Consider the following 20,996-nt stretch of genomic DNA (forward strand, 5'->3'; position numbering starts at 1 on the left):
AGAAGAGTCAGATCAGATACTGAAAGACTATCCTACCGCTCCAAAACCAGATGATGGTTCATCTCCGGGTTCCGGTAATTCGAGATGGTGGGAGAGGTCAGTATGCCAGATCCTATTCATCACTGAGAATACCTCCCTTATAGCGAGTCTGGAAGAGCTGAAGAAGCTTACCGACTGCAGCGAGTTGCCAGTCCTTCAGCTTCGTCAGATGAATCTTCGGTTGCTGAATGGTCTCCGCCTCCAATAGTTCAACCTATTCACTATGTTAGTATAGGATTTCCTGTACGAAGGGTCCCTTGTGATTGAGTTACCTCAATCTCAATGATAACCATAGTTAGCGTACAGAGTATTGTAGACATACGTTCAGACATATTCACGAGATCCGTACTCGACGCTGTTCTCGGCCCAGTTAGCAGCCTGGTTTCCGCATCCAACATCTCCATCAGGGACGTCGCTGCCGACGTCGCCGAGGCCACAGTCTGTCCTGTCTCGAGCCAGTTCACGCACAATCCGTTTGGGCGCCAATGAGGGACCTCAGTGGTAAGAGGAATCAGCTGATCGGCCGAGTCTTCCAGGGTCGCGGGTCTTTTCGACAGGGCTCAGGGGTAAAAGCTTCAAATATTAGTGATTTGATAGTCCCCAAGTCTCGCTGGTGTTTGTGATCAACCTGTGTGCCATCAGGTAGGTGCCGGTACCGAGGAATCTGTCATGCCCACGTCGTAATCGTCGGTCGGACTAAGGATACCTTCTGTCCGGATCGTGTTTAGTGGTTGATGTCAAGTATGCGCTTTCTCAATGCAAGACAAGCACTTTCCGCCTTCCATGTCACACATCAGGGCACCTGGATTGGGTTAGCAGTAGAAGAGCATGCCACACGCATACCACAAACCATCTTCTCCAAAGAGGATGGCGAGAGATAGGTAGCCCAACGTAGAGTTATCCTCATGGTCATTGAAGCGGTGCAGAATCTCGGCCTTTTCCGCGTCGGTGGGAGATGGCCATAGAGAGGCATTGCCTGGGCCGGTCTCTGAGCGTTTGCTTCAAAGATGTCCAGCCTGCAGAAAGCACGATGTTAGCAAGACCCACGCAACCGAACGCTCACTTACTATTCGTCGAATTTCAATACTAAGTTGTTCAAATGACACACCTCCACATCGAAAGGTTAGTTGTTTTAGGAGCGGCAACTTGTTCAGGACTGGCGACGGGACGAGACGACGACGGGATCTCAGGACTCGGCGCTCGAGCCGCAAGCGCTTGAAGAGCGAAAAACTTGAGTCCGAGGTTATGCAGAAACGCCCCAGTCACCCATTGGGTGGTCGGCCATCCAACGTAGATAATAACCCTAGTTTGCCCTTGAACCTACCATCTTCATTACCATGAAGAGCACAAAAGATTCTGTAGCACATGTAGATCTCGCGTGAATTCTGGAACTTCGTCAAGGGATTTGCGGAAAGACGCATCGAAGGACAGAGGCCCTCCACGACGGGCACTTTATCGAGTGACAGAACGCTTCTATGTTGTTGCCGCAATTGCCGCCATTGCCACGGCCCGTTTCGAGCAACTCGACTCTGCCTTCCATGTGTCCTGTGAAGGCGCTATTGAGGTGGACAGTCATAAATTAAATCGGATCGTTCGCCATGATCATACGCCCGAACTGAGGTACGACGCCATCTGACTCCTCGAACGTCTCGATGGTGAATTGGACGTCTTCCTCCAACTGCACCAGGCTGATATCGGTGAATGATATCTCCACCAGGGGCTTGCCGATGATGCGGTGGAGATACAGTTCTGTTGACCGGTCCGAGATCTCGTATCTGTGTCATTGGCCAACTCTCGCCGTTCAAATGATGTCTGGATCCCCTGGGGACCCCATCTTTGTAGATTCCAAGGTCATCATCGACACAGTTTCATATCTGTAGGCCATAAGTCGCAATCAGCAGGAGGCCCTGGCTTGTCAGGGTATCTCTCGTGGAATTCCTGTACAAGCATGTCGCAGCCAGGCAGCACACCCCACCAAACCTGCCATGTCGCAGGGTGTCCGTCCTACAGTACCATGTATCTGAGGGTATTACCACCCGGCTGTTTAGAGTCTAAGATCCCCAGTACGACCTATTCTTCTTGCGCGGTCCCGTTTCTCACCACTATCTCCGGCGGAGGAGGCGGCGAGTTATCCCTTGACTGCGGAGCATCGTCGTTTTTGATGGATTCGGTCGGTATGTCGGCCTCGGGTTTGCAAGATGCCGACTCCTCTTTGCTCTGTGACAAGCTCTGACTCGGTTGGGCTGACATTTGTAGTTGATTGACGAGAGGCGAGGATTCAAGAGTCGAATTTGGCGATAGCTGACAACGCCAATACCGGAGACCAGGATTGACGAATGTAGGGAATCTTGCTTAGCAAGAGGAAGTGACAAGAGAGAGTCTGTCAGTCAATATCTTAAGTTGATCTGGATCACAGAGAGAGAGAGGCGAGGATTCAAGCGTCGAATTTAATGTCTGTTCGTGCCATTCGTGTATTTCATCCGGAGGCGTACTCGATCGACGCCGCTTCATCTTGAGGATGGAATCTTTATCCCCGGAATGGTCTCAACGTTCGTTGTATGGCTGGAACCGACTACCACGGCGACTACCATAGTCAAACCATCTCCACTCCTAATGGCAGTTATGAAATCCAACACCATAGTTGAATGGGATGAAGTCGACCCCGGAGTGCGGATGGTCCTGTACCTTGGCCATGAGGATATGGCAAGGAACGAGCTCCGCAATGACGTACTCTTCTGCTATGCCCAGGTACAGTACAGGCCGCCGACCATTTGTCCATGGTTATGTTCGTCTGTTGTGTAAAAGACAGAAAAGGGTTGACCTCATAGATGAGCGTGAAGTATGGTTAGACAACTGTTGATCTCCTGGACAAGTCTGATATATGGTTAGACCATCTCGCGAGCCAATGGGGCGGAGAGCCAGGGATCTGGGCCCTGCCGGACTGATAAGCCAAGGGAATGTTTGGTGTCGGTGTGTGGAAGAATGTTTGGCTGGCCATGTTAATGTTCCCGGTCCTCCAGCATCATCACAGCTCGCTCGTGTAATCTGAACCTTTTGGATGCCCAAGGTCGGTGCCATCGCCACACAGGAGGTATATTACTATACCAATATCGTCTCTTCTTTGCTGGTCGGTCAGGGTCTAGTATACTTCCTATACCCGCTCTGGTAGGCAAATCGTGTGGAGGAGTAGGTACTTCCGCTTTCTCGAAGCTGTAGATATAAGGTCTAGCGGATTGGTAGTAGAATCCCTTTCTACCTTAGTACTGTCATGACAGTGTGATAGCCCCCCCGTTATTGTTGCTGAATGAGCAACGGGACGCGCGATCGTGCCACTTACGGTTGCCACACGCATCCCTGAAGTGACCTGGAGCTTGTTGGCACATGGGAAAGGGTGTCAGTCTGTCAACACTGCCGACAACAGTCATAAAGCCACGGGAATTTATCAAAATTCCGTTCATGTACGACAGTCGGTGGCTCCCCACCTGCGTCGACCTGATGCTCCCTAGCATATAGAGAACATCGACATCAGGCAAGGTGAGGGGTCGTCGGCTCTGGGGGCTATGTGCGTACAAAGCCAATTGTTGCCCGCCAGCCCACAACAGACCAATTGTGGGATGAGCCCTCACTCAAGGCCCACAGGCGCAAGATGAATCGGTAGTCGTATTTAATCTTCTCCGGTGATTCGTGTATTCTTCTCGAGGACAAAAGCCCAAAGCAACGTATGCGGATGCTCCTGTCCATACGTGGTGAAAGCGGCAATTCGCCACAATCAGTTCCGTTTGTGCTGATTTGGTAGAGGAACTGGCACTTGCTGGTTGCCGCATTTGTTGTTGTTGGTGAGAAGAGAACTGGGTGTAGTGGGTATCGGTTGTCTGGTAGAGGTCCTACGTTTCACACTTGTCGGGAGATTAGCGTATGCTTCGGGATCGTTGGCTTTCAGCCAGGTAAGGTCTCTTTCATTTGGGCTTTTCGAGACTTTCAGTGCCTCCCTGATCCGTCGGTTCACGAGCGCCGAGTCCATCTTCGGTTGTGGTGCCATCTCTGAGCTCCTGACGGATCGATTGAAAAAGTTCACCGAAACGGAACAAAGATCGGCCTCAACGAACCCGTGGAATTCGAAACCAACTGGGGAGGATGCGCCGAGGTTCACCGGCCATTTGAGCAGCGAACTTGGTCGCAGCTCCGGCCTGCAGCCAATTGTCATAGTTGGCCAGGTTGGTCAAATGGACGTGCTCGGGCTTTGTATGAAGTGCGGTTTGTTGGTCTGCGAGACTTCGTGGCTACGAGACCACGATGCTAGGGAGGATGGCAACGCCCCTCTGACTCAGAGCTGGTGAAGAGACAGGAAAGATATTGACCAAAGGATATCTGGTGGCAACATGTGGTGTAGTTTTTGCGGCAAAGGATTGGCTATTGCGGTGTTGGGTTGAATGCATTCTTGGGTCGTAATAAACCATTCGAATCTCGGTATATCCAACAGTTGCCGCAGATGCGTAGACCGTAAGGGATGCTGGAAGTGCCCCTAGGGGTATCCTCGACCAGAACAGGATTCATAATATCGAGAACACAGAAGCCATACTGCCGACTCAGTGCCTTCAACACCGACTTCGTAGTTTTCACTACTACCCATCATCTTCAGATGGCCTCGCATGCTTCGTCGAGTTTTAAAGAGCTGTTCGGAATGATGGCTTGAACTCAACTCCATCGATTTGGTCCTCGTCCTGGAATCCATCCTCAACATTGGATGCAAACTAGCATAGTCAAGCTCTCCCAATTTCGTTCCGCTTATTATTCAATGGTCCAAAAGAGTTGCTCTTCGTCAATATCAATATAGGACTGGGGTACGGCCAGTCGATTGCGAGGTTGCAACTCGGCGTATTTGTCAGGATCCGTATGGGCCAGATTGCTGATCGTGCTGGGGTCAAGCGGCCACTCGACACCACCATGTGCTTCCCAATCTGCCAAAGCCTTCTTACAATGGAACAGGATTTGGGGGGTCCGCATGAGAGAGCGGGTGCATCGAAAGCACACTTCCACATGCGACTTTATGTATGACGACTCCAGCGGGACGGGTTCGGGCTTCAAACTTCAGTCTTGTACGATGTTCTGCAAGTGGTGTTGCAGCTTACTGTTGTGACTCTTCAGGTTGTTCCGACATATTCTCGACAATTCTGTCGCCCAAAGGCCCCCTTTTCAACATCAAAGAGGATCTTCCATCCATCGAGTGACTTGCCGGATTGCGTCCATGGCAACCCGCATCCTCTCCTCCTCGGTATGGTATGTGGCCAGCGTGACGTCGAAGCGCTGCTCTTCATCCTCATGGTCCACGACGAAACTAAGCGTTCCGCCTGTCCGCTCGCCACTCTGGTCTGTTGTGTACAGACCTTGTACTTGGTTTTCGGGGTCGACCGTTACCACTCGTGCTTTACGCGCTCCAGCAGTCCATGGTGAACCCGTCAAGCTGATCCTTCAATGGTCGTTGGGCCTTGGGCGCAATAGATAGTGGATCCAACGGGATCGTGCCAGACATCATGTTTGGCATGATTGACCAACTTCGTCGATTTGTGCAGGGAACGAATCCTTGACCTTCACCGCTGTCAGGGAAGAATGGACATACCGAATACCAGAAAGCCCTGGGATGTTCGGAAGTTTTTGGAATGTGTTTAGAGCAGCACAATCAAGTACTCCCTCTGTACTTGATTCGGAATCTGTCAGAAGCGAGGGCAGCCTATTCCCATAGAAGGAAGGATCTGGTCAGATAAACCCTAGATCTGTTCAGATGAATTCAATCTTTTCTAATGCTCGTTTGGGCTTCTGCCTCTCAAGGCTCGATCCAAGATTCTGTCAGGTGCGCTTCCAAGTCGTTCGCAATTTCGATTTGTCCAGCCTATCTCGAGCCAGCTCGGCTGAGGAATCGGATAGCTTTCTCATGTTTCCTTGGTCGTCTTTTGCCACCTGCCTCGTCCTCAGAGGCTCGAGGGCGGCAGACCCATTCTCGATGGTATGGTTGATAGATCGAGCCGCTAACGGTGTACTGAAATGCTATAGTAACTCATCTGAAGGGTTTCTGCTCGGCATCGGGGGTGGCCTTACAGTCGGCAAGTCCGGCTGGCTTCATCTGCGCAATGAAATTGGTCGATTCAATGCCGCACTCATCCTTGATGTTAGGATGACGAGTCTTCGGGTGTTGTGCCGTCCAACTCCCAGTGATGGCCTCATCTCTCAGCTCTTCCTTCTTGAAACGTCCTGCGATGCGCATTGGTGCAAATCCCAAACGCCGACGCCCCTCCAAGTCTTGTGCATCGCACCGTTCCAATGTCATATCAGGTCATCGAACTATGCCTCCCTCGATGCAGAACCACTCACGTTCAGCATTCTCAGTGCCTTTGCACTGTACCAAATACGCCTCGTCCTCACTGGCTCTCGGATCTAAGCAAAGAAGTCAGCGGGTTCCGACGAGTTACGAGGGGAACCCACTTTGTTTGGCTTCGAATGCAACCTGGTCGGAAGGGTCGCGCCGGTCTGGCTGCAGGGTGTTATCGATCGTGCTCTGTAGACAAGCATATTCCTGCTCAGCAAATGGCTCTAAGCCCGGACCTTTTCGACGAAGCGGTTGCCCCCGCGTCGACGCTCGTCGACCAACATGACGAGAATGGAGAGCGAGCTTTCTGGGTCGAATTCTTCTTCGTCGGCAGCTTTTCCCAGTGGTGGCTGTGGCTATGAGCAGCAGCAAACTCACCACTTGTGCCAACACCTTGTTTTCCTTGTGGCGAGTTTTCTTAGAGGATGTTGTTTACCTGTTTCTGATCAGCCCCAGCGTCTTTTTCAAGCCAGGAGACTTCCCCGATTGCTTGGTATGTCGCTAAAAACATTGACAGGCCTTTCGCGAGTGGACATTTGCTGGCACGTCGTATTTGGTCTCTCGTGGTTCCTTGGCCAGTTGTTCTCCTGTCTGGCGAGGCGAGAGTCTCGCACCTTCTTGCCCCATGTGTCTTCCCGCGCCTGCATGGATGTTGCAGTTCCTTGCCTTTCAGAGAGGTTTCGATGTTGAGTTGAAAATGGTCCAGCCACCATCGTCTACCGTGGACAGGGCCCGGTCTTCTAGGCGTCTTGATAGACAAGCTGGTAGTAGCGGTGCGAAATTTGGGCTTTCGGCAGGCAAGACCAGTGAATGGCATTGGCAAATAGCCACAGGTCGTATGTCTCAAGCACGCCGAGGATCCAGATGTACTGGGTATGCTGTTGACCGAGTCGATGGACTCGACTTATAATCTGAATAACCGTATTGATGTTGTCGGGAACCTTTGGTGAAATTGGAAGGAAGTCTGTCCACACCCGTGGCTATACGACGAATCCCAGACGCTTCATCATCCTGAAACCAGTGGAAGATCACATTCGGAACACAAGTCTACCAGAATGAGTGTGCCCGCGGGTCCTCATGGCTCGACAGGCACACAGCAGATCGTTGGTGATGATCAGGTTGGAATACCCAAGTTGAGATTCTCCTTGACAAGCTTGACCTTCGCGTACTGGTAAAGACGGAGTTGTAGTTGGGCGTTATATGCCGTCGATCGCCCATTCAAGTCGACCTGCTCTTTAGCCAAATCGATAGCAGCCATTGCCATAATTTCGTTCACCCGAGATTCAGGTCGGAATACTTGAGATTCTCTTTAACAAGCTTGACCTTGGCACTTTGGTCAAGACGGAGCTGGGCGTTATGTGCAGTCACAATCGCCACTGTCGCATCCTTATTCAAGTCCATCTGCTCTTTGGCCAATCAATAGCAACCATTACCATGATCTCGTTCACCCGAGAACCGCTGTCCACAGGAATCGTGCCACATCGGTTCTTCTTAGGCAGCGATGATGGGAATCAGATGTTGAGATAGATTAGACAACGTTCTCGATTGTCCTTATCCTTATTCCATTGTCGAATTTTGGCCGCCATCGGACGGTTCTCCTAATTCACCGACTCGTCGTTCAAAAGTTTCTTCTGGTATCCGAAGTTGCTGACCACGGCCACACAGTTCACGATCTAGGGAGATCGCATGAGCGACCTGATGCATCGGCAACAGATTTCTACAGGAGTCTGGAGCGACTGGGTCTTCAAGGGTGTAGCCACTGCCTGAGTTGGTCTCTGAGCGTTTGCTTTGAGAATGTCAAGGCTGTAGAAAGCACGCTGTTAGCAAGACCCACGCAACCGAACGACCACTTACTATGCATCGAATCTCAACACTAGGTTGTCCAAATGACATACTTCAACATCGAAAGGTTTAGTTGTCTGGTCAAGCGACAACAAACGTAGTTTGTCGACACATCAGATGGCAACCTAAGTGGCATAGGTTTGCCCCCGTTCAGTCAGCGAACACAGACTGGCTTCCGGGAAAGGAGTTAGTCGCCGCCACTTTAGGTGAGCCAGTTCTCCGGAGGTCATTAGGCGTTCGTCGACTGGTCTCCTTTGGTAGTGTATGTTGTGGAAATGCGGCTTAGAACTAAAGAGGTATTCTCCGACCATGTGACATGATAGAGGGTTTGAATTGTCCGAGTCACCGTGGCATCGCCAGCTCTGGTTGTATCTCTTGTCTGATAGGCTGGTCGAATGAAACTGGGGTTTCGACCAAACAACGACAGCTCCATGCTGCCTTTGACACTGTCACAAGGACTGACAGTTCAGTGTCCTGACAACCGAGGATCTGCGCTGCCGAACATCATCCGGTTCATCCCAGTATCCAAGAGCATCTGCAGCGTCCCCATAGGAAGGTGCTTCCACACTGACGTTGGACATCTTTGCCCTAAGGTCCCAAGAATAAGAGGCCGAAGGCCCAGTCTCGACTAGTCCGCTGAAGCAACGTCACGGAGTCTGTCTCACTGAAAACCCCCAAGGTACTTTTGGCAGGGTTCCACGCATCGACAACAGACTGGATGATCAAGGTTGTCTGCTACCGCATGTGCTGGCAAGCGAGCAACAAGTCTCGTACAGCCATAGTACAATTCGGCGGGATCTATTGTCAATCAGCAATAGCCCAGCAAGCCAACAGCATGCAGAAAGCAACCTACCGGTTCACACCGATGTGCTTGTTCCACGCAATAGACACATTTACCGTCTTCACAATCGCATTGTGCAATCCCTGCAAGCTGTCAGCAATGGCTCAGTATGGTATTCTCAGGTATTGACCAACCGTGGTCATCAAAGAGGATCTGGGGAGTCCTGGTCAGAGACCGAATGCACCTGCAGCAGTAGTCGACGGGAGCCTGCGAGCATTGCGTACGCAATGGGACGGGTACAGTCTGAGCGGGTCGTCTCTCGCGAGCATGCAAAACGTCCAGACTGCGAAAAGCATGCTGTTAGTAAGGCTTACGCAACCGAATGGTCATCAGATCACTGGCGTTGAGCAACGCGAGCGACCTCTTCCAAGCTGTTGATCACCGGCAATTCTGTCATGACTCTCATGCGAAGATCTTGCTTCAGGGCAAGGAGTGTCTCCCACCCTTGCCTTTCATCTCTTGTCAACTCTAGAATGTACCGCACGGCATAGTAGGACCAACTTGGATAGGAGGAAGCTGTAGACGACGGGTTCCAGTCAGAGCAGTGTGCATGGGAAGAAGAGACATACCTCGATCGGGAACGCCTCTTAACAGGCGCTGCTTTTCCTCTAATGACTTCAAACTAGCCGTGAGTGTTCTCCCCGCCAACGTATCATATGCGGTCACAACGATGCCGAAGGCGCTTAGCGGATCTTCGGGGGGAAAAGCCGCCAAAATCTCTTCGGCGGCGGTATTCGCATCGGATGACAACATGAGCATCCGCTGCTCGTCACTGAGGTCCGCGTCACGTTCGTTTCCATAGAAGATGCGAAGCGGGAGCGCCGGGGACCCGTCATAGCGCCCGCCATTCCTCCAACCAAACGCTCACAAGGTTAGGGGGTGCGACAATAAGAGTTGGGCGAAAGTCTTGTACAACGTCCGCATTTTGCTGGCCATCCTCGCTGCATTCGGCGTCGTCGCATCGTTTGGAAGCTGACTTGTAGATGGTCAGCAAGATCTGGAACGTCTTTCCTAGTCCACAGTCGTGCCGCCGACCAGGTAAGCAATCATTGCGTTGACGTGCGAGAATCCATTTGCCGATCCGAGCGCGCTGGTGCACTGAGTAGCCCTGCACCAAATGCGAAGCACTGCGCACGTTGTTACACGCGACTTTGTGTGCTAGCATAAAGTTAGCAAGCCTCGAGCATGGAATAGCATTAGCAAGACCACCTACTGTCTGGATCAACCAAGACCAATTCGAGGCGCTTCACCGAACGAACGCACCTCTGACAGACCATCTCGTCGAAGGACTGGGTTGCTGCCAGAACCAGAGGAACAGGTCCTTCTTTCACAATGCCTGTGCGATATGTTTATATATAGTATATATAACGGAGCTGGGCGGGAGAGAAGTTACAGCAACTCCCTCACAGCTTAGGAGCTGAACAAGCGAGGAGGAGGAAGAGGAGGAGGAGGAGGAGGAGGAGGAAAGAAGAAGACGAAGAGGGAAGTAGAAGAGGAGGAGGAGCAGGAGGAAAGAAGTGGGAGGAAGTAGTCTTTATACCCCAAGCAGAAGATACTTACACCGCTAACTCTTCACCGGTTGAAACATCAACGCCCAACGCAGCCCAGCTGGATATTGAAGGGAACCGTTTCAGAGTGCCTTGGACAGGCAGCCATATCACCGAAAAGGAAAACCAGAGGGCAGGACGTGCATACCAGTGGATGGGAGGTGAAAACCAGTGAGCGTGACGGGCATACCAATGGATGGGAGGTGAAAACCAGTGGGCGGGACATGCAAACCGATGGATGAAGGTGAAATCCAGTGAGCGTGACGTGCAACCCGATGGACAGGAGGTGAAAACCAAAGGATAGGATGAGGCTGTGAAAGAAAGCCTTTGCGGGGGACCCACATCACGCACCGGGGCAGGGCCAACCACCGACTCACCAGACATGATTGACTCTGGGAGCTGGAACTTGCCTGGTGCATTCAATGGCCATCTTCATCGGGCGTGGACGTGGATTCGAACAGTCATCACTCGTGAGCATGACGGTTGCGGGGATGGGAAATTTACAGGAGTACGGAGGACGGGGTACGTACCGTACATTCATCCGGTGAAACCGACAGTGGCGACTTCTGGGAAGGCAGCCCCCGTCCCAGAGCGCCCTGGGGCTTGTTTCATGGACAGTCTTCAAGGAGTGAGACATGTCACGACAGAGATGGACATGGGGGGGAGGGTGGTGAAGAACGAGGGGTCGAGGGGAAGGTGGATGGCAGAGACAGACATCTATCTCACCGCCGTTGCGAGGAATTCATCACCTCCCCACTTCGCTGTGTCGGTGTCGAGAGGCTCTGCTCCAGCATACAGGTCCGTCGGCTGAAGAGAGTCAAGCAGCGAGCAGCGAGCAGCTTTCTTCTCACACCCAGTCATGCACGAAGTCTCGTACCCAGAGACTGGAGACTGAAGTCGAAGAGGGAGGCTGCTGTCCCGAAAGCGGAAAGACTTTCCCTCTCCTCTCACTGCCGAGGGAACGCCGACGGACGTGCTTACACATAGATATCTACAACTCTTCCACGGTCTTATCAAGTGGATAGACAAATCTCCAAGCCAGGGTACAAGAACCTTCATTGCTGTCGATAGCAAGTGGATATATAGATGGCGTGGTCGTAATTTACAGCAGTAGATAGTCCAAGAACCAATGTAACCACCGTCGTCTGCAATATTCAAAAAGGGGCAAATTGACCAGAAAAGCGAGCGATGGTCCCTGGCCATGGCCACGGACCCTCTCTGACGTGTACCGGCGACTACGCAGCTTCCGGACCCCGGCGACGAAGCTCGTCGTCGGTCTTCTCCTTGTCCAGTGCCGATGACGAACTACCCGCTTCGTCTTCCTGGATTTCGGCTTCGATGATCGGGCCGGTGTAGAACTTCCTGCCCCCAGCATACCAATAGATCGTGGAGCAAATCAAGATCAAGGCCAAGAACGCAATGGCGTAGTTCATGTTGTTCGCCGTCACCGGGCGTATGGTAGGCAAGATGAAGATTATGGTGACGAAGAAGGTCCAGATGCACGCCCATGCATTCACATAGACCGACACTTTTCCCATGTGCCATGGGCCTGGCGTGAACTTACCAAACGCCAGTTTGCAAACGATGGGAATGACATACGACCAATCGAGAGCAATGGCGCAGACGTTGAATACACCGGCGATGGCAGTATAAGACCCCAGGGCAATCAGGTTGATGGCGATGCACCAGAAGACGCTGATCCAGACGGCATATAGCGGTGTGCCGGTGAAACGGTTGACCTTGGTCCAGATATTCGAGAAGGGAATCAGACGATCTCGAGAAAAGGCGAACACGGTCCTCCCTAATGCTTGTGTCGCGGTGAAGCAGACGAACTGCAAGATAATGAATGCCGCCACGGTGAAGAAAATCCCGCCTCCCTTGCCAAGTGAATTGTAGAAGATTTGGGCGACAGGCTGGTAGATGGGCGAGGCCAAGATCTCTGCCGGATCACCCATGCAGAAGCAGAGGACGATGTTGAACAGCCATCCCAGGACGTAGGTGACAAGCATGGCCAGAGAAATAGCCCACGGTGCCTTGATTTCAGGCTCGGAGATTCTGCGCTAGTTAGTAGTTGATCATCTGGGTGCGAAGCTACCATGGACCTACTCTTCCGTGATGTGCGCGGTGGCATCGTAGTCGGTCATGGTCCAAGAGACGGACAAGAAGCCAAATAGAAATGACCATCCGACCGGGCTCCAGCCGGCATTGGCTTCAACATTGGTGAAGACATAGGATGCATTGTGCTTGTTGTCGGTCTTGGCCAGGAGAGCAATGGCGCAGGAGATGAGCACGGCGAAATGGAAAATGACATAGGTCTTGGTCATCTTCTCCATCCAGTATGTGGAAAGCGAGTTGACGAGGCCATTGAGCACCGTCAATGCGACCATGACTCCGACTGTCTCGTTGGTGGTTGGAAACCATTGGAAATCTCGACCGATGGAGACGGCAGCAAGTAGAATCTGAGCGGAGCCATACTCGGACGAGGCGACGCCGGCGACTTGTCCCAGGAGATTGATCCAGCCAGTCACCCAACTGATCGAAGGTACCCAAGCTTTGGGTGCCAAGCGGGAAACAGTGTAGTACAGTCCACCGCAAGTCGGATAGGCAGACACCAATTCAGCAACCGAGCAGGCAATGCACATACAGCCAGCACCAGAAATAAGCCAGCACCAGACGGCAGAGGCCGAACCACCCGCCTCCAAGGGATAGATGAAGGTGGTGGTGGTAGTTGCAAACAGACCCGAGATGCTGACCGCGAAGGAAAAGGTCGAGAGATAGCCAAACTCACGCTTGAATACCTGCGCCTCGTCAGTAGAGTTCTCTCTATGTCGGCTCTGGGTTGCCCTACAGGCTTGTACCCGAATTGTTCGGCAAGGGCTCTATCAGCCGCATTGAGCTCGTCTAGCTGCACGGTCTTGCGTCTTCCCGATGCATCTCTGATTTCCACCGTTCCGACGCTGTGTCGGCGGAGGTTGCTCTCGTCGATTGGACCGGTTGTGACCTCTTTGTCTGTGGCCATGTTTGCCGGAGGTAGACGAGTCCTTCAGTCCAGCCGCAGGGGCAGGGCGAGGCGAGGCGAGGCGAGGCGAGGTATTTGTAGGGCAGGTGATGCTTCAGCGCCACTTGCGATAACGAACGACCCGTTTGGCGCGGGTACAATAAAACGACTGTTTCTCGTCGACTTCGAGGATCGGCATGTGAAGCCGGTTGAGAATTCGATTGGAGGTGACAGTCAGCTGGTGCAGTTTACCACTGTTCTTCGCTATACACGGACTCCAAGTGTATGAGATGAAGGAAATGCAGAGATTTAAAAGTCAGCTGAAGATGGTTCGAGCAGGGTTTGCGATCGGGAAGCAATTCTTTCTCCGCCCTGGGTCCTTCGGCCATGGGTATGGGCTCGTGGGCTCGTGGGCCCCTCAGGTGGGTGGCATTTGCACAGGTATGACCGCATCTTGCGACGGCAGATGCCAGGATGGAGACTACTAGAGGGGGAGCTCGACGGCGATGGGGGCGACGGGGGCGAGGATTGGCTGATTCTGCCAGAAGAAAGATGGACGGGGTGGCCGGTGCGTGGTGGGATAGGGCTAAGGCCTGACACCGGGCGCCAGCCTCCAGGAAACGGACAAGGGCCCCTTAGCCGTGGATGTGATGGAGTCGAGATCGGGGAGGTTGTGTGATGGCACAAACTACGGGTGTTAGTCCGTGGTCAAGCTTCAGCATTTGGGTGGGAGGGGAGATACCTATGTCTGATGGTACAAGCCACTTTGCTGAACAGGGCAAAGCTGCGATGGCTGCGATGGCCCAGCGGCCGCCTGGATGATGAACATGTCAGCCATGACCCCGGGCGCCTGAGGCCCCTAAGCCCCGTTCTGAGTGTTCCCACATGAGGCGACCGATGCCTGGGTAAGGTATGTACGGAGTGTGCATTTCCGGCTTGTGATTCGGTTGTTGCTCTGTAGGGGCGCCGGAGAAAACATTTTTCTTCAACAGGCCACAAACTCAATTTAGGAGCGCAGCGTGCAGGGCGCAGGTAGTAGGCAGGTATCACCCTCAGTTACGTATCGGTACGCCCGCGTTCCGTCCTGACAACCTGTCATCGTGCTTGTTAGTGTCTGCATCGTCACCGTCCAAGTGGCATTATGTAGTACTCCGAACCTACGGAGTAGTAGTCCTGATAAGCCTAAGAAGCCCTCCAGTTGAGCAGCCCAGTGTCAGTGTCAATCTTGGTGTCTGTCCAATGGCTACGGCCGGTTCGTGCTCGGCCTCGATAACAGACCACGACCCTCAAGCACATCGCACCTCGAGCTTAATCAGTGCAGTCTTTCCAGAATCCACGGGCATCGAATAACCAAATCAGGCCCGAAGAACCGACTCCCAGCTCTGCCCCTGGTCAGCCACCCCCAGGCGATGATACGTTACAATCAGTCGGTGACTCGGTCCAGTGGATGGAGACGAGACATGGCCCCTTGGCCTGACTCTTCCAATCAAAAATGCCTTGGTAAGTGTACGGGTAATCCGTACTCCGTCGACAGTAATCGATATACGTACCTCACCTGCCTACTAAGGTGCCTGGTCTCCACGAGATTGGATGGTGTGGCTGCTCGCATCAAAGTGCCACTTTCGTCTGCGCCGCCACTACATCTCACTCCCACTGAGAGCAGCATCTACGTCGTCAGTCAATAGCGCCTAGGTAGTTAACAACAGCAGAATCCTTCACCTTAACCACTATGCCCTTACGCAGTCGGTGGAGATGTAGCTGCTTGAACTCTGAATCATTAAGCTATTTGCTTCCTGCTCTGATCTTGGGGTCGGGACAAAGCCTGCCGTGACGCGACCGGAGGAACAGGCGTCAAGAACAAGGCTTGTCCCCGTCTTTGAAGTAATTGTACAGAAACCCCATTGTGTCGCCGATGACAACCTCAATCGTCGGGGCGAAGGCGAGTACACCCTTAGGCGTGAGACGCTGTGATGGTGGCAGGTCCCGCTGGCTCATGGTCGACAATCACACCTGATGGTCGACGGTCGACCGGGAGACTCAGCGCCAACTGCCTACTAGGCGTTGGACGCAGCAGGAACACTGTCATTGCTGGCGCCCCAGCCCTCCTCCGCTGGGGGAGCTGCAGCGACGTTGGTCTCACCGCCCGAACCCCATGCAGCCTCAGCATTATCGTCTCCCGCACCCCAGGCGCCGCCCTCAGCTCCATTTCCCGCGTCTGCCGCATCCATGTCGGGTTCTTCTTCCTCCTCGAAGTTGAGAACACCACCCTCGGGTTTGAATTGCTGCAAGAAGTCCGGGACTTCCTGCCCGCATTCAATGAGAATCTTGGTCAGAAAAGGGCCCAAGCCTTCGTCCTTCTCATTGTAGAAAGAAGTTGCAAGCCCCTCATTTCCAATGCGTGCAGTGCGGCCTGTCCAACTGTCAGCTTTGATCAACCCCGGGGCTTCGCTCCAGTTGCTTACCAATGCGATGAACGTATTCATTGCGACCATCGTGCTCAGCCGACGGGAGGTCGAAGTTGATGACATGCATCACATTGCCTGGGGATTCGTTAGTGAGACATTGTGGCCTTGCAGCAATATTTTACTTACGGATGTCAAGACCGCGACCGGAAACTCCAGTGGCAACGAGGATGGGAGACTTGCCAGACTTGAAGGCTCGCCTAACTTCATCAGTTTATGATAACAGAACAGCATGCAGTATTGCTAGCTTACAGGGCATCTTCTCGTTCGAACTGGGTGCGGTCGGAGTGGATGGAAGTGGTCGGCAAACCCATGTTGAACAGATAATCGTCCACAAAGTCGGCAGTCTTCTTGGATCGGACAAAGATCAGAGTGCGAGATGGGGGCATCGAGATGAGCAAATCGTAGAGAGCTCTCATCTTCTTGTCTTGGTCGGTCCACATGATCTGTATCGAGTCAGCTAAATGTAGGGATTTGGGACAGCCATAGCGTACATTCTGCTTGACGTTGATATGAACAGAGCCAGTACGGCCGATGCTGACATGAACATGATCTTTAGCGAGGAACTTCGCAGCCAGTTTCTGGAGACGCTTCGGGAAGGTGGCTGAGAACAGGAGATAGCGATGATCACCGTCGGTATTCGCATCTAAGTTGTCAGCAACTAGAACGCACCGCATCAGCCTGCAGTAACTTACCACCACCAGACATGATCTTCAACATCTCCTGCTCCCAGTCGTCGTGCAACATCTCATCGGCTTCGTCGATGATTGTGTATCTTCAATTGGTTAGCCGTAGTGAAACACCCGTCAACGATTTCTAACCTGACGCGAGCTAAAGACAGAACATTGGGTCGACTCATGAAGTCGAGCAACCGACCAGGTGTGGCGACGAGGAGGTCACAACCACGAGCAAGCTGACTGACTTGATCTCTCGCAGGAGCGCCGCCATATGCCACACAGGGTCGTAGCATGGATCGGTAGCAAAGGCGACGTGCTTCATCAAAGATCTGACAGCAGAGCTCGCGGGTTGGGGCAACAATGAGAATCAACGGCTCCGCCCGAACGCCCTCGCGAGAAGGATCAAAGCCTACAGCAATATTTGGACGAGGGGCTGCAAGCTTCTTGACCTTGCCCATCAGCTTGGAGATGCATGGAACGAGGAAAGCAGCCGTCTTGCCAGATCCTGTTAGATAGTCAGCGAGGCCCTCAATGCATTTTTGGCAGACACCAACCAGTCTGTGCAACGCCAATCATGTCATGACCCTTCAGAACGGCTGGTATAGTGTAAGCCTGGATCGGAGTCGGATGCTCGTAGCCGCAGAGGTCGATGTTTTCCTCGATGACGGGATGAAGACCGGTGTTCTTGAACTAAATGTATGGTGAGTACGAGTTCAGACCTAGGGGCCTAGGTGGTACCGACGCTCTTGATCGGCTCGACGCGAGTTTCCGATTCAACAATGATTTTGACTGTGGTGAGACTATTTCCTCAGTCAGATGAAACCCAGCAGTGATGCTCGGGCTGACTTACTTCTTGAATTTATCACCTGCCCGATTGATGTATTCTCCACGAAACAACTCTTTCTCAAGGTCTTCATGTCTTGGGCCTACATCACCAAAGTCTTCCTGCCACTCGTACTTCTGTGCGTCGTGGGCCCAACTAGTAGACTTGTAAGCGTTCTCATCATTCTCGCCCTCACCACCGGTTGCACCATTTGCACCCGTAGCAGGTGCTGCGGCATCGTAGTTGAATGGTTGAGGCGCGCACCAGCCGGCTTTGCGAGCATCTTCGAGGCGCTCTTCTTTGCTACGCTCGACGGCTTGTGCAGGAGGAGTGTTGGTGGCTTCGTTAAGTGCGTTGGCCATGTTGCTAGTATCGAAGGATGACATGGCACCTGAGTAACAATGTGAGTAGTTGTGGGGAGAGTGAGATCAAAGTGTGATGCAATAGAGAAAAGAAGAGTGGTAGAGGACGATCAAGCAGATGCGTATTGATGGAGTGAAGTGAGCTACCTTCGTGGTGGGCGTCTCTCAAACCTTTCCCAACTGCAGGCCGATCTTGGAGGAACTAAGCTAGGCAAGAGTGCGGTGATGCGAGGAACGAGACAAGTTTGAGACTGGGCATAAAGGCAGAGAGGCAAATGAAGAGGAGGGGTTGCTGTGTCTGTGGGCGAGAGAGAATGGACGAGGTACGTACCCGTAGCTGGAGGTGAAGGAACACGGTCTTCAGCGGCACCCCACGACGCCATCTTTGCCGTCAGGCTGCGAGAGGGCAGTTGAAGGCTGTTCAGAAGGAGACGAGTAAGAGGTAGAGATAGAGCTTGAGGTTGAGGTTGAGGTAAGGAATAGAGTCGGGTTGAGTCAGAAGGAGAGGTGAATTTGAAGAGCGGAAACGCAAAAGTGTCAACAAACTGACCAAACCTGCAACGCAATACTAGCTGCAGTGAAGGACGGCGTATTGCCGCATCTTGGTCTTGGAAGTCAGCAGAATACCTACACATTTCTCGCACATGCAGTCATCTTGTTCAATTTGTTCACCCTGAAGGATTCATGATACAGAAACCCCGACCAAAGACCCGAAGCCTTCCCTTGCGATGCCTCATGCACGGCTTCGAAACATGCATTCCCAATTCCAACAGTCTCTTAATCATTGATCAGGGCGCATGAAAAGTCTGCCGTCCTCTAGCCTTGCTGCGGTAGCTTCGACAATCGACGATGGCAGTCTGCTCAGCATTCTCCTCTAGAGAATCACTCAGGTCGCTGCGAAGAGCAACATATGCGCCCTACCCAAAGCAGAGATGATCGCGCTCCCTCCCAAGGCCCCAATATTTGACGGCGAAGATTTCCCATCATCAAGCAAACAATACTCACAGCTGGTTCATTGATGGGGGTATAGGACTATGCCAACACCAGGAAGGCAAGGAGACGGAGAGCAATCTTTGGAATAGGACTGCTGTCTTACTTACACCGCCGAGGCAAGCTGCAGAGTCCCTCCATCCTCTTGTCCACAAGCCAATCAGCCTTGGGCGACAAAGAATTGCCTGCTATCACCACTCCATATATTCCCGAGGTTGGATGGTTCAAGATTACCTACCGAAGGAAGCTATGGGAAGTAGGACTCCTCAACCAAGACAACAGGCATGAGTCGAAGAAGCCACTACCACGCCCAGAGTGGTAGTCCGCATAATACTTGCTCGTGCAACCTGCGGCTGAGGTCGAGACCGGTCGCAACTAGGAGGAGGGCGAAAGGGCAGAATGGCTGATGTCGCAAGAATGAACTCCCGCTTGTCGTTCCTGCACTTGAGGTTACTGGTGCTCGACGCTAGGATTGCCTTTGATTTCTACGTCGGACCGCGGCCGCTCGAAGGACAAAAATGCCATGTCGAACCCTACATCTTAACTTGCCCGTTGCTCTGAAAGCTGCAAATCCCAGATAGCTCTCTAGATGAAATCTTGTAGGATAAAGGCTAGATGAAATCTTGTAGGATAAAGGACGTCAAGTTGCCAATTTTGAACCGGCCAGTGAATTATGGACGGCGATCTGGAGAGTAACAGCGCCTTAGAATGTCAATCCTGCGACGCTGCTTTTAAAGGGTTCTACCATTTTCATTGGATGGATCAGGGGACCTTGTGGGGATGAGAAAGAACCCAATTATGAGCTCCGGTTGGCCACAGGGCGGCGTCACTCTCGTCCAAAAGGGGGGTGGTCTCGCTCTGAATATTATTCGTCTTGGCGTCGTGGAATTTGTGTGCGGTGCGAATTAACCCCCCTCTCGAACAAATCTACAAGTTCGCGCACCGCACCGTCAATCAAGCTCAACTAACCCGACCAAGCCGCCAACATGACGACCCAGCCAGGAGCCATCTCGAAGAAGCGCAAGTTCGTCGCCGACGGTGTCTTCTATGCCGAGTTGAACGAGTTCTTCCAGCGCGAGCTGGCCGAAGAGGGCTACTCTGGTGTTGAAGTCCGGGTCACTCCCACAGTCACCGATATCAGTATGGCGGCAGTTCCTACGAATCCATGAGAAGCAGTATCTGACTTTAGGGTTGCAGTCATCCGGGCCACACACACTCAAGAAGTCCTGGGCGAGCAGGGTCGACGAATCCGCGAACTCACCTCCCTCATCCAAAAGCGATTCAAGTTCCCCGAGAACAGCGTGTCCCTGTATGCCGCCAAGGTGCAAAACCGCGGTCTGTCCGCCGTGGCGCAATGCGAGTCCCTCCGATACAAGCTGTTGAACGGTCTGGCGGTGCGAAGAGCATGCTACGGTGTGCTGCGATTCATCATGGAGAGCGGTGCCAAGGGCTGCGAGGTGGTCGTGAGCGGCAAGCTGCGAGCTGCGCGTGCCAAGAGCATGAAGTTCACTGTAAGATGATGACCTTTTCCCTGAGTCTCTGAGAGAGGCCGTACAAAGGTGGAATCATTGACAAATGCGTGTGACAGGACGGCTTCATGATCCACTCTGGCCAGCCGGTCAACGACTTCATCGACTACGCTACCCGCCACGTCCTTCTGCGACAAGGTGTCTTGGGTATCAAGGTCAAGATCATGCGCGGCAGCGACCCCGAAGGCAAGGCCGGCCCCCAGAAGACTCTTCCCGACAGCGTCACCATCATCGACCCCAAGGAGGAGCAACCCATTCTCCAGCCCATGTCGCAGGATTATGGTGCCAAGGCTTTGGCTGCTCAGCAGGCTGCACAGGACGCCCGGGTTGCCGAGGACGAGGCTGGTGCGGGCGAGGAGGCGTTTGCCCAGGAATAAAATGCTGGGCCTGTGCTGCGCGGGGCGTTTTGTCGATTCACATAGCATACCTTTTCTCGGCAGAGTGAAGAATCACCTGGGCCCATTCTGAGTGTGCATGGTGTCATGCCCGAACGGACGCTCGCAAAATGTCATGAGGCGACTTGCG

The 20,996-nt window shown here is 52.8% G+C and overlaps 3 protein-coding genes across 3 annotated transcripts; 1 reads left to right on the forward strand and 2 right to left on the reverse strand.

Annotated features, from left to right (window-relative positions):
• Positions 1–11,865: 11,865 nt before the first annotated feature.
• On the reverse strand, positions 11,866–13,649 carry A1O3_07484 (uncharacterized protein; the record flags this gene model as incomplete). The annotated part of the gene is made up of 3 exons (XM_007737592.1): positions 11,866–12,685; positions 12,737–13,428; positions 13,479–13,649. 3 exons carry the CDS (start codon positions 13,647–13,649, stop codon positions 11,866–11,868), a joined length of 1,683 nt encoding a protein of 560 aa, XP_007735782.1.
• Positions 13,650–15,682: 2,033 nt separating this feature from the next.
• A1O3_07485 (uncharacterized protein) lies at positions 15,683–17,952 on the reverse strand (the record flags this gene model as incomplete). The annotated part of the gene is made up of 10 exons (XM_007737593.1): positions 15,683–16,038; positions 16,091–16,168; positions 16,220–16,290; positions 16,343–16,536; positions 16,585–16,736; positions 16,786–16,865; positions 16,912–17,272; positions 17,322–17,457; positions 17,510–17,567; positions 17,618–17,952. 10 exons carry the CDS (start codon positions 17,950–17,952, stop codon positions 15,683–15,685), a joined length of 1,821 nt encoding a protein of 606 aa, XP_007735783.1.
• Positions 17,953–19,928: 1,976 nt separating this feature from the next.
• Positions 19,929–20,848, forward strand: A1O3_07486 (40S ribosomal protein S3; the record flags this gene model as incomplete). Its single annotated transcript, XM_007737594.1, has 3 exons — positions 19,929–20,082; positions 20,140–20,453; positions 20,531–20,848. 3 exons carry the CDS (start codon positions 19,929–19,931, stop codon positions 20,846–20,848), a joined length of 786 nt encoding a protein of 261 aa, XP_007735784.1.
• Positions 20,849–20,996: the final 148 nt, after the last annotated feature.

The sequence above is a fragment of the Capronia epimyces genome, assembly GCF_000585565.1.
Source record: "Capronia epimyces CBS 606.96 chromosome Unknown aczIQ-supercont1.6, whole genome shotgun sequence".
In the NCBI taxonomy this organism is placed as follows: Eukaryota; Fungi; Ascomycota; class Eurotiomycetes; order Chaetothyriales; family Herpotrichiellaceae; genus Capronia; species Capronia epimyces.